Source organism: Mixophyes fleayi, chromosome 11, assembly GCF_038048845.1.
Source record: "Mixophyes fleayi isolate aMixFle1 chromosome 11, aMixFle1.hap1, whole genome shotgun sequence".
Classification (NCBI taxonomy): Eukaryota; Metazoa; Chordata; class Amphibia; order Anura; family Limnodynastidae; genus Mixophyes; species Mixophyes fleayi.
The window spans coordinates 21,961,256-21,973,994 of NC_134412.1; the positions used below are offsets into that span (position 1 = coordinate 21,961,256).

General features: G+C 37.5%; 1 protein-coding gene and 1 long non-coding RNA gene across 9 annotated transcripts in view; one reads left to right on the forward strand and one right to left on the reverse strand.

Annotated features, from left to right (window-relative positions):
- LOC142107327 (voltage-gated potassium channel KCNC1-like) overlaps positions 1-12,311 on the reverse strand; it is a 104,147-nt gene extending 91,836 nt beyond the window's left edge. For all 8 annotated transcript variants that reach the window (XR_012679940.1, XM_075190698.1, XM_075190696.1 and 5 more), the window contains exon 1: positions 11,655-12,311. Coding sequence is in view for 7 of the 8 variants with exons in the window: in XM_075190698.1 (XP_075046799.1) it covers positions 11,655-12,251 (597 nt within the window). In the remaining variant the exon portion in view is untranslated. The remainder of the gene's footprint in view (positions 1-11,654) is intronic.
- Positions 12,312-12,470: 159 nt separating this feature from the next.
- Positions 12,471-12,739, forward strand: part of LOC142107328 (uncharacterized) — a 5,660-nt gene continuing 5,391 nt past the window's right edge. The window contains exon 1 of the long non-coding RNA XR_012679941.1: positions 12,471-12,714. This is a non-coding gene — a long non-coding RNA (uncharacterized LOC142107328). The remainder of the gene's footprint in view (positions 12,715-12,739) is intronic.

Below are 12,739 nucleotides of genomic sequence, written 5' to 3' on the forward strand. Positions count from 1 at the left end.
CTCAATAACATTAATTTCTAGTCATTTCCAGTTAATTTTTCTCAAGTGGCAAGAATACTGCTACCCCTCCTGTTTCTGTGTGAGCAATGGCACTGGAGAATGGAGAGTGACAAGAACACTGCTACCCCTCCTGTTTCTGTGTGAGCAATGGCACTGGAGACTGCACAGTGACAAGAACACTGCTACCCCTGTTTCTGTATGAGCAATGTCACTGGAGAATGGAGAGTGACAACAAGAACACTGCTACCCCTCCTGTTTCTGTGTGAGCAATGGCACTGAGCAATGGCACTGGAGAATGGAGAGTGACAAGAACACTGCTACCCCTCCTGTTTCTGTATGAGCAATGTCACTGGAGAATGGAGAGTGACAACAAGAACACTGCTACCCCTCCTGTTTCTGTGTGAGCAATGGCACTGAGCAATGGCACTGGAGAATGGAGAGTGACAAGAACACTGCTACCCCTGTTTCTGTGTGAGCAATGGCACCGAGCAATGTCACTGGAGATTGCAGAGTGGCAAGAACACTGCTACCCCTGTTTCTGTGTGAGCAATGGCGCTGGATCTCCTGGGGAGGGAGGTACTTATGGAATCCAAAACCTGCGAGATACGACAACGCAACAATGACGTTTTGCCTCGATTCAGATCCAAAGACGCACGAAAATACCGAGCCGGCTCGCGAGCCTACTCGGATCCCCTAAGTTCAGGTGGGCTCGGTTTTCAGAAAAGTGAGCCCGAGCATCTCTAGTTTTTACAGATAGGTGTCTCTTTCTTTTATTAACTGTAATGTTTTAACGTATTACTAAGACTAGGGGTAATGTGCGGCTCGTTTGAGGGTTGAATCGGCGCCCATGTGGTCTCTGAGGTACATCAGATTGCCCATCGCTGATCTAAATTCACTAGTTTTTCTGCTTCCAATAAAATATTAAATATATATATGAGTGACTTGTTTGGTACAGTATTAAATATAATTACCACTACACTATACCATCTACATCTGTATAAGCGTGAGAATAGAGTGTACGCTGAATGCACCAAGTGTATGAAGAACACATAGGATTGTGCAAGTTGGCTAACCATAGTGTGTTTTGGGAGTAATTGTATTTCGTTTGGGGGGGCTCAATTAAATAAAGTGCATATCTCATAAAATTGCATTAGTTCTTTAAAGTTTGTGAGGCTGCCCAGACACACCAATATTGGCAACTCGGCCTGATATCAGTTGGTATATAGTGCCGATATGATCAAGTGACCACAATGATCCTATTGGTGCTGATTAGAACATTTTGGCCATGCCTGAAAATACCATTAGCACCCCTGTGAGATTTAGACATTCAGCCTGAATACAGAACGGTTGGAAGTCTCGATTTGGGCCACTCTCATGTTGGGCAGGATTGGATGTTGATCATAAATCTGGCCTTACAAGCAGCAGGGGTGCGACCAGCAACTTTACTAAAATTTAGAGGTTTCTCAGATGGCATAAAAGTTGTTTCTACATTTTACAAACTGCATAGTTTGACGCTCCATTGAAAAGGTGTCTTTGCTACTTGAAATGTGATTTATACTGACATACCATTTCTAAGATTTCAGCTTTTTGCTTAGTGGGAGCTGCATGAAGATTTCTTTCACAGTGGGAACCACTGTTATAAATGCTGAGTGTAAATAATAATGTATACAATGGAAATAACCAATTCTGATAAGAGTTGTCCAGCAATTTGTCTGTTGCTTATTTTGTGTTTTTAATTTTTATTGTATCTCTATTGCAAGTTGCTATATTTCAACAGCGCACATGACTATAAAGCAACGTTATACCATTATTTCTCCAGCAGACTTGTCTTAGACCATACTATTGTGTCCTGATTCTGATGTACCTTGGTCCACAGAATTATAGCTGAGTGTCTGTACAGCAATTCTTACTGGTGTTATGTCATGCGGGAGACTATATCAGATTATATTTACTGGTGTATAGACCCCCCTTCCATGGCTCTGTACAAACTGGCACTGGAATTTGTTCAATGGAATTAAAGTTTGCGAATTAAACTCTGGGGCACAAATGAATGCGAAAAAGGCCATGGTGTAACATTCTTAAATAAATCATTTGTTACTATGGAAAAATAGATAGATAGATAGATAGATATGAGATGGATAGATAGATAGACATGAGATAGATATGAGATAGATAGATAGATAGAAAGATGTAAGATAGATAGAAAGATAGATGTAAGATAGATAGAAAAATGTAAGATAGATAGAAAGATAGATGTAAGATAGATAGATAGATGTAAGATAGAAAGATAGATGTAAGATAGAAAGATAGATGTAAGATAGATAGATGTAAGATAGATAGATGTAAGATAGATAGATAGATAGATGTAAGATAGATAGATAGATGTAAGATAGATAAATAGATGTAAGATAGATAGATAGATAGATGTAAGATAGATAGATGTAAGATAGATAGATGTAAGATGTAAGATAGATAGATGTAAGATAGTAAGATAGATAGATGTAAGATAGTAAGATAGATAGATGTAAGATAGTAAGATAGATAGATGTAAGATAGTAAGATAGATGTAAGTTAGATAGATAGATGTAAGATAGAAAGATAGATGTAAGATAGATAGATGTAAGATAGATAGATGTAAGATGTAAGATAGATAGATGTAAGATAGTAAGATAGATAGATGTAAGATAGTAAGATAGATAGATGTAAGATAGTAAGATAGATGTAAGATAGATAGATAGATACATTATTTTTGCAATCACAGCTTTTTCCATGATGATTTTCCTACAGCAGGTTCTGTGTTCTGAATGTACCTTGCTATGCCAAAAAATAGATTTTCATAACTAAATCGTAGGCTGCTACATCTAAAAGCTACAAGAATGCATGGCAGCAGTATGCAACCCAATCCTTTATACGTACAAGTCTTACCAAAATGTAAGCATAACAATGCTATTCATCCTGCTATTTCTCTACTGTCCTCCCTGGAGTCCTATTGTTTATTACACTAATGGTTACTGCAATTGTGCAGAATATAAGAGCCTTCTGTATGTTCCACATGATCCTGGTACCAGGAGATCTCTCCTTTCCTTCCCTAAATGGAGCACTCTGAATGCAAGTCTGAGAATTTCTGCACCGTTATAAGACGGCACACAACAATTCCCATGATGACATAATATACCTTCGGGCTGAGGCTAAAAATAAAAGCAGAGACAAAAAGGGAATGTTTAATTAGGGCGAGTAGAAGGCTTTAATTTTCATGAGTTATGAAACTGTGCCAGGCCAAAGTCATTATATTTTCAGGTAGTATTTTGATCATATTAACTAGCAAAATAAAAAAAACATATGTTTTTTAATTAAAAATGATTAAAACCCGATTGAATATTGGAGGGCTATTCTAACTAATGAAGACTACAGAAGCTTGCCTAGCTTCCCTTTAAGTATTCATGCAAGTTTTACTTAAGGCCAAATTGTGTCCTGATTCATAATTAATGATTTACATCCACATTCACCGAAATATTGCAGATAACCGTTTGAAGCTTAATTTTGGCAGATAAAACTTCTGAGCGAAAAATGAGCATGAAACAGATAACGGCTGATCAAATAGTTAAAAAAAAAAAACCATAGGACACTTACATACTATACTGTATGATTCCTGAACAGGACAACACACATAAAATGCTTACTTTAGTTTTTACTTTAATGGTATGAAAACAGGATCTTTCTGTTGGTTTCATTTGTATTTGTATCTGAATCTTGCCCATTACTAGCAGAGCTGGAAGAATTCTATGTTTCTGCAAGATGGTGCAGCAATGTATAATAAGGTATACCATAGTACTAAGCTAACAGACCAAGGGGTAAATGTTTCAAGCTGCAAGTTTCCAGTGGGTTTGAAAAGTGGAAGTGTTGCCTATAGCAACCAATCAGATTCTAGCTATCACTTTGTAGAATGCACTAAATGAATGATGACTAGAATCTGATTGGTCTAGCGTCACAAAAGTATATGCGGATATCTACTTCCACTACTTTGTACTACCATCTTTTATACGATAAAGATCTTGATTACATAACATGAATTGAATTAGCTAAGGCCAGTTATTATTTGAAACAATCCGTTTGTCAAAGAACTTTCAGTCTGTCTGCTCAGTTTCCAGGAAAACCTAACACTGAGCAGCTTTTTCTCCAGGCTGTGAGAATGGAGGATCATGGGAGTACAGGTATTAGACAGGATATCTCTGGAACGGTGAGGGTCCAAGCCAGAGATGGCTGTAAGGGTAAAATATTTTTAGCTGGAGTTTGCCTATAATTGATTACAAACTGAATGAATTCAGACTATATATTAATTGGAAAATAAATTGGAAGCAGAACATTACCACACAGTGATAGTTTGCTGATTGCAGCCAATAAGCCTTCAAAACTAAAAGTAGACACAATTGTAAAGCGTTAGGGAATTTGCTGGCCCTATATAAACAAATAATGATGATGATATCCTGGGATAAACATACATGCCAGCCAGGAGCTGTATCTCTTGCACCCGCTAGTGGAAAGGTGCGAATACGCGCTAATTATAATCAGTCACCAGCTCTAGCTAGCCACTTGTGATTGGACGTTCGCAGACACACCTTTAAAGCTGATAGGTGCTTTCTGCATTGATCGTGCATATACTGTATTATAGTATTTTGTGGGTGTATTTTAAAAAATATGTTGTTTGCTACTTTAATTTGTACATGAGAAGGAATATTAGATTAGATATATATATTATAACAGTGTATGTATATTTTGCTACCAAAACCTTGACCATTTTTTCTCATGCTTATGGCCTGGTTATGTGTATGCGGGTATAAGTACATCTGACATAAGCCAGACATATATGATACAGGAGCTGAGCTGGACACATCTTGAAATGCCCACGAATGGGCATTTGGGTGTAAATACACTAATTTTACGGACTGCTTATGTTTATGGTGTGTTAATAAAAACTTAATTTTCTAATTGCAATGTTTTTTTTTACCTGACCTGAAACTCCTACGTTTTTAATACAATTACTAGATCTGTCTTCTTCCTTTTATTTTTCTGCAATGCAAGTATCGAATAAGACGTATGAGACAACTAAACATTCAAGTTGCTCAAAACAGAAAACGGTAGTAAGATATTTTTTATGCCTGTACGGAACATTGTATTACATTTTATACAAGCATGAAAAAATCGCAATGCCGGAAATAAAACTCCTTAAGGAAATACGTGTGATGTGTATATTATTGTGTTGGGAACTTATACTCTATGTCATCATTTCAAAACTTCCTACAATGTTATCATGATTGTTTGTCTAGCCTGCTTATTCCCTAAGTAATAGTCTTGGAAGGGGCATTTGATCAAACCGTACAAAGGTTTTCCATGTATATTTTTTGCAATCAGCTCAATAAACTGTCTGCTGCAATTTAATGGGATCATCCCCTAATCACAGTGGATGCATTGAACCAATATGCAGCCTAAAAACTGCCTTACGCCCCGGTAACATCACTAGAAACCAGAGAATACCTAGATAAGTTGACTATCGGTATATACCAAGAAAAAACATGAGTTGCTCAAAACAAACCATTCCTTTCACTGCATAATAATATAAAATATTTGCCATAAGAAAATGCATTGACTGCGCAGACTATATTGCGAGACAGTTTCTTAAACGTGTCGGCTTGCATCAAGATTTTAGACATATGCTAATACAACTGAGGTCCTGACTCCGACAATTTACCCTGTAAGAGGTGCAGGCTTCAGTAAGTACACTATACCCTTATTTATTTTACTGACAGAGGTCTTGTGAACAAGGAGATGAAAATGAATTTCATCTGAACTTACAGAGAGAAGTGAATGCAGTCTTTTATGCTCTGTAAATAAAATGCGTTTTTACTAGTACAAAAGAGCTTGTACACGCTTTATTTGCTTATAGATTTTTATTCACAATGTGGAAGGGTATATCTGAGAACACTTACGGAGACAAAGCATGGTTTGCCTATATTACCTGGTATAAATACCTATGTTGATCTTGCTAAGAATTTGAATTAAGGTCCCATTAGAAAATGCTATGGAGTCAGCATTGCATGTTGACTTAAAGGCCAGTTTGGATGAATGGGACTTGGATCCCTGTTTATTTTAAATGAGCTTCGAGAGCCCCAAGTCATAGATCAGAGCATTCATACAACACAGGCTTGTGGCCTAAATACATATGTACAAATACTAGAATACACTAAGGCCTTTTCTATAATTAGAAGCAAAGCAAATAAAAGGTCCAAAATTAAGGGGGCAAAGGAAGGCATGCAGGTAAAAAACTACTTGTACTTGCTTGTAGTACACAAATACTACTTGGCTTTAAGTTTACTAAAGGGAAAAATAGATAGCGCTATTTGAACCAGAATTGCGCTATAAGCAATAACATAGATAATAAGGTCTCTCACAAATCACCAGTACAAATATAAATCATTTCATTTCAATGTAGTCCAAAAACGTGTAGCTCTCTAATAATGTGATATGAGCAATACAAAATATGTTAGAAACATGTAGGAGCAATGGTAAATCTCATGAGCCTAGAATCATCTCAAAAGCATTGATTTCATAGCAATAATCAGGGATGCTCAAGGAATCTCACAGAATCCACAAAGGAGATATAGTCTAGAAAGAAAGACATGAGGGATATAAAGAACGGTGGATAATTGGTTAGCACTTCTGTCTCACAGCACTGGGGTCATGAGTTCGATTCCCGACCATGGCCTTATCTGTGTGGAGTTTGTATGTTCTCCCCGTGTTTGCGTGGGTTTCCTGTGGGTGCTGCAGTTTCCTCCCACACTCCAAAAACATACTGGTAGGTTAATTGGCTGCTAATAAATTGACCCTAGTCTCTGTGTGTGTGTGTGTGTGTGTGTGTGTGTGTGTGTGTGTGTTAGGAAATTTAGACTGTAAGCTCCAATGGGGGCAGGGACTGATGTGAGTGAGTTCTCTGTACAGCGCTGTGGAATTAGTGGCGCTTTATAAATAAATGGTGATGATTTACTACTGTACAGATGAATATTGTAATTTCATATACTTGCAAAAGTTTTTGTAATTGTAAAGCAACGTCCAGATCCTTATAGTGACGTTCATTGATAAAGGGCAGTATATGAACCAGTAGTCAACATAAATGTGTTTTTCAAAATGTGATAGTGATAATTAGCCATGGACTAAGGATGTAGGAGTCCACTAGTCCCACTACTTATACGGTGAGCTGGAGAAGTTAGCAGACAAGCTGCCAGGTAAGTAACTATAATCCTGCAATAAAAACACCTTTATCGATCCTCCTTATCGCAGGATTATAGTCCCTATTATGTGGCTAATGATCCCTTCTACTTTTGGAAAAACACAAATATGTTTAATTCTTGTTCATATATTGCTATTTATCCATGAACTAATCTTCTACATCACTATAAGGATCTGGACAGTCCTTTAAGATTACAAGAACTTTTGCAAGTATATGAAATTATAACAATATCCATCTGCAGTATATGTGTTTGACACTATACTAGGTTTTTAGAAAATTTCATAAAGTTTATCACTGTTTACATATTTATAACATATTTTATATTGATATCACATTATTACAGAGTTACATGTGGTTTACATGTTTTTGGACTACATTAAAATTGTTTATATTTGTACCGGTGATTCGCGAGAGACCTTATTATCTGTGTTATTACTTACAGCGCAATTTTGGTTCAAATGGTGCCATATGGTTTTTCCTTTAGTTCGTTGGTTTATCCGTTGCAGTGAATATTGACTATTATATAATTGATGCTTATATTATGCGCTATTTATCAACGGGCGTTTTCTATTTTCTAGCCTTATTTTTCACATTGTAGTTTAGAGTTAATTTTGGATTCACCTCCCTCCCAACCCTAAATCTATCCTCACATTTTAAACGTGCTCTGCCCCCCCCCCCCCCTCTCTGCAGCAGGGATTTAGGAGTCCACTAGTGCAAAGTGCAAACAGACAACTTAAAACTGGATTGGCCCCTAACCTTATGAGACCTTGGGGTATATTTACTAAACTGCGGGTTTGAAAAAGCGGTGATGTTGCCTATAGCAACCAATCAGATTCTAGCTATCATTTATTTAGTACATTCTACAAAATGACAGCTAGAATCTGATTGGTTGCTATAGGCAACATCTACACTTTTTCAAACCCGCAGTTTAGTAAATATACCCCTTTATCTGTTTCTATCTATGCTTATTCCTATAATGTGATGAATGAAAAGGGGAAATCACATTACACATAAAGGAAAAAAATTGACATGAGCAAAAATGTACTGATTAAACTTCCTCTAATATAATATTGTTCAGAATACGGAATGGATACAGATGGAACTTATGGATTGCTCTAAAGAGATATCACTATGCCCAATATTGTATATGACTATTGGCAACAACATATAACACACACATGACATTACACTATGACTTCTGTACATGACTTTACACAGCTCAGACTCACTATGACTTCTGTACATGACATTACAACGCTCGGTCTCACTATGACTTCTGTCCATGAACACAAAACTAAAGTCTCCCATGGTCATCTATTACTTGTTCCCTTTGTATTCTTACATATCAATATTCTATGCCTGACTCTCACTGTGACATGCGGGGGGATGTGATATTATGTCCCTGTGCACAATAGCACCTATGTATAATTTATAACATCAGCGCAAGAAAAGAAAATACATTCAGGACTGCATAAAAATCCATCTTTATCCACAATCAATACGGCTGCTTTGCATAAATTCCTAGAGGCTTCTACATTTCCTAGAGGCAATTTTTCTCCCAGAGGTTCGGAACAAATGAACCACAGACAATCTAATATATTTAGGAATACCACAAAAGAGATGGTAAAATGTTCTGGAGAAGGGACCTGGTTACATTTGTGAGAGGAAACGTAGCCTTGCCTGGAATCAAGCTTCCCTTAATATTCAAGATAATTGAAATATGTCACATATCCCTGCAATATGCTATCATAATGCAAATGGCATAGTAATAACCTCAACACAATAAAATAAGTACTTTAGATAAATCCTGTAGTAGTTCATGGTCATTCTCAAAGCATAGTGAACTATCTACTGTTTTTATCAGAATACTTTTACACATTTCTGTGTCAATAGAGACACACAGTGATCGTTTCCACAAACTTCAGGGCTGCTTGTTATCCATAATTACAGCCAGTGGGTGTGGGGTGTGTGTGTGTGTATATATGTATGTGTATATATATATATATATATATATATATATATATATATATATATATATATATATATATATATATTCATGGCGCAAGTAGACCTAAGCATAATGCTTCTATTTCATGCCATGTAAACTGGTTATCAATTGACTCGTGTATACAGTGGCATCAAAATAGAATTTCTGGTGTCTAAGGAAGACGTTTAATGCTCTTGTTATATAAATGATACACTTATCTTTCTGTCACAGCAGAATGCAAGGCGATGGGATCTTGGGCTAGCAGGGAGAGCCTTAAAAGGAGCTGTATTGGCAGCGCTTGTAAAATGTAGCACTGCAGTTTCTAATCCAGCACCACGGACAGCTCAAATACGCATTGCTGAACAGCTCCCAAGCTGGGAGATAGGTACAAACACATAGTACCAAAGACAGCTATGAGCATTGCATCAGGCCCTGATCTAGATGCCGTGTATGCGTAAATATCGAGTGATGTTTAATATAATACACTGTATTATTTAAAAAAAAAATACGTTAAGTTAGGCATGACCAATGGTGGAGAAAGCAGGTAATTTACTGACACACTCACATAATATGTTAGTGATGCAAGTATTATATATATATATATATATATATATGTATATATATATATATATATATATATATATATATATATATATATATATATTGGTGCACTTGTTTTGGATTTTTGGATTGCACTTGAGAAGTAGTTTAATCATATACCCACAGATGCGTTTTTAATTTCTCTCTCGGATGATTATTTATGCCTAGTGCCTTAGACTTTAATCATTTCACGGTTTACAGTACAAGACAATAGATAATTAATCTGGAGAGAGAGAGAGAGAGGTGGGGGCTGGGGTTGAATCTGCAGAGTTAGCTTAAATTCTTGCTGCATTCTCTCACTTCTTTGAAAGAAGGGCGCCCTCTAACGGCGACAAGATCTGCAAACTAGACAGTGTGTTTGGCTTCACCAGTTATACTATAATACTACTTAAAAAAACACGCATCTTTTTTTTTTCTTGCTGCTACATTGCTATGAGCAATATAGTGAAGGACCCCTGTATGAAGCGGCTATCATGTATTATGACTAGTTTCAAAGGACCTTTGCTATAGCACAATATCTCCCTAAAAAGTTTTCAGGTCGCTATTATTTTCCCTTTTCAGGATGATTCAAATACTCTGTGGTATTTCTTATTATAAATGGTTTACTACTGCCCAGTTGACATCGGTGACAAGAGGGCACTTCTAATACATTCTAAATAAGTATGATAAATAAACGCGATAAAAAATAACATGGTTTGTTTCCTATCCTTGTGGGTACATGATCAAATTAGCCGAGGTCTTTAAATGTCTGGTTCTGCTTGAAAGGTTCCAGCATAAAGACAGCAAATGACACAAATGTAATTTTGAGAGAGAAAAAAAAAGACGGCGATGTCCCACTTGCATTGCAATAATCTCAACTGAAAACTGGAATTAATAGCGAGTGGTTCATTGGTGACCTAATAGAAAACAATATAAGATTAGATCTTTTTAATGACTGTTTTCATTTCAGGTCATTTTACACACTGCAACATTTTTTTAATATTATGGAGTGTGCTGTTTATTCTATGCTCTGTAGCAGTTAATGTACTTTTTTGTTTTAAATCAAATTAATTTACCAATTTCAGTCCAATCTGCTAAATGAACCTATGTAATTAGGTACCAGCGATGTGACAGTCACTTCATCTGGACTTTATTGCATGTGAAATAGTTTACAAGGTTTGCTGTTTTCCACTGCAGTGCAGTCCTCTCCCCCTGCCCTCCCCCCCCCCCCCCCCCAGCTCACTAACATCCACACTGTACTTTAGTACTGCAGTTGAGACACATTACACATCCTACAAGACTTACACCTGCACTTGGTGATAAGAGCTGCAATTATAAGAAGAATGCAATAGCCAGAAAAACCTTGGCCACAGAGGATGCAAATCACTCATCCATACTCAGTTGCAATATGTATGCATTAAGCATACCGGAGTTACAAGAGTGCTGTAATCTGTATAAGATTAATTAGGAAACTTTCGCTCTGCATACCACCACATTGGCACATTGCTACCACATTAGCGCCCCCTACTGTACCAGGGTGTCACTGCAGCCTTTGCAGTGCATTGTACTGTGTATATATATATATTTTTTTGCACCTAGCATGTTTGTGACTTTTGACAATTTAAAATACCTGATCTAATTGTAATTTGGAATTGGTCACCTGCAACAAAACCTCGTGTCACTTAGGTTTAAGTGGCTATATGTAAGAGCTTGCTTTACCCCTTTAAAACTATCATTAGGTTAACACATTGCAAAAAAAAATAAATGCAAAAATAAAAATAAAAAATGAGGAGTGGGATACATTACCCTGGCAGCTTTGGAAGAATAAGGGTCCTCAAAGAGAGCCCAAACTTTAGGCTGGCACCTCTTCCACCAGTTCAGCTTCCTGCCATCTTCCTGAAGGCAGAGCCTCTTCAGATCCCCATCTTCCTCCTCCTCAGGTTCGGGGGTCTCAAAACTATCCAGGGCTTCCTCCGCATCTCTGTGCTGCCTGTAGTTCATCCAGCAACAAGCTTCCACGTCCGTCTCATCAATCCCCCAAAAAGCCAATTCTTCCTCATAGAGGGGTCCGCACACATCTGCCGGGCAGTGCAGCTTCCCAGTCCTATAGTAGTTTAATATATAGGCGAAAACCTGGGGGTGCCTATCGAAGAAGAACTCGTCTGTTTTGGGGTCATAGTCAAAGTTGCTGAAGGCATCAGGCTCCGTGAGCCAGGACAGTCTAGTTCCTGGCAAGGTTTTGAGGGTACTCCTGTAGGTCTCATGCCTGATGCCACCAACATTAATGACAATCTTGTCGCTGTCCTCGTTTTTGCCCATATCTCCTTTCAAACATGACTTGGAAGGAGGCTTGTTACCAGACTTGCGCCCGCGGAAAGAGGAAACACAAACTGAGCTGATCATAAGTGCCCTGGACGCTTTTTTTTATTTTTCAGTCTTTTTTTTTTTTTTTTCCTGGAGAAATCCGCAAGTAGATATCAGGTTTCACTAGGACATCGAATCGCGTGGCTTCAAACTGGAAGCGTCATCGCCCACTCTGCTTTTCCCTTTTCTTTTTTTTTTTTTTTTCCTTCTTCAGCTCACACACACAAATCTAACCCCCCTCTGCACCCCCCCCAAAAAAGGACTTAGAGGTGTGAAAGCTGCAGGATGGGCACAGCTAGCTTGCAGTTGCAATTCTCTTAGATAGACTTTAGGCATAGAAATATATAGAGATATATAGTTAGTTAGTTTTAGATCAGTGTGTTTGGAGATATCTCTGTAGGTGTTGAGGTTGGAAGACTGGACGGATACTTTTCCCCAGAGGTGGATAATTGTTCTCCGGACAGGTGATGCTGGAAAAAATCTGCAACAGGAAAAGGACAAGGTTAATTTTCTTATTATTTGCTAAT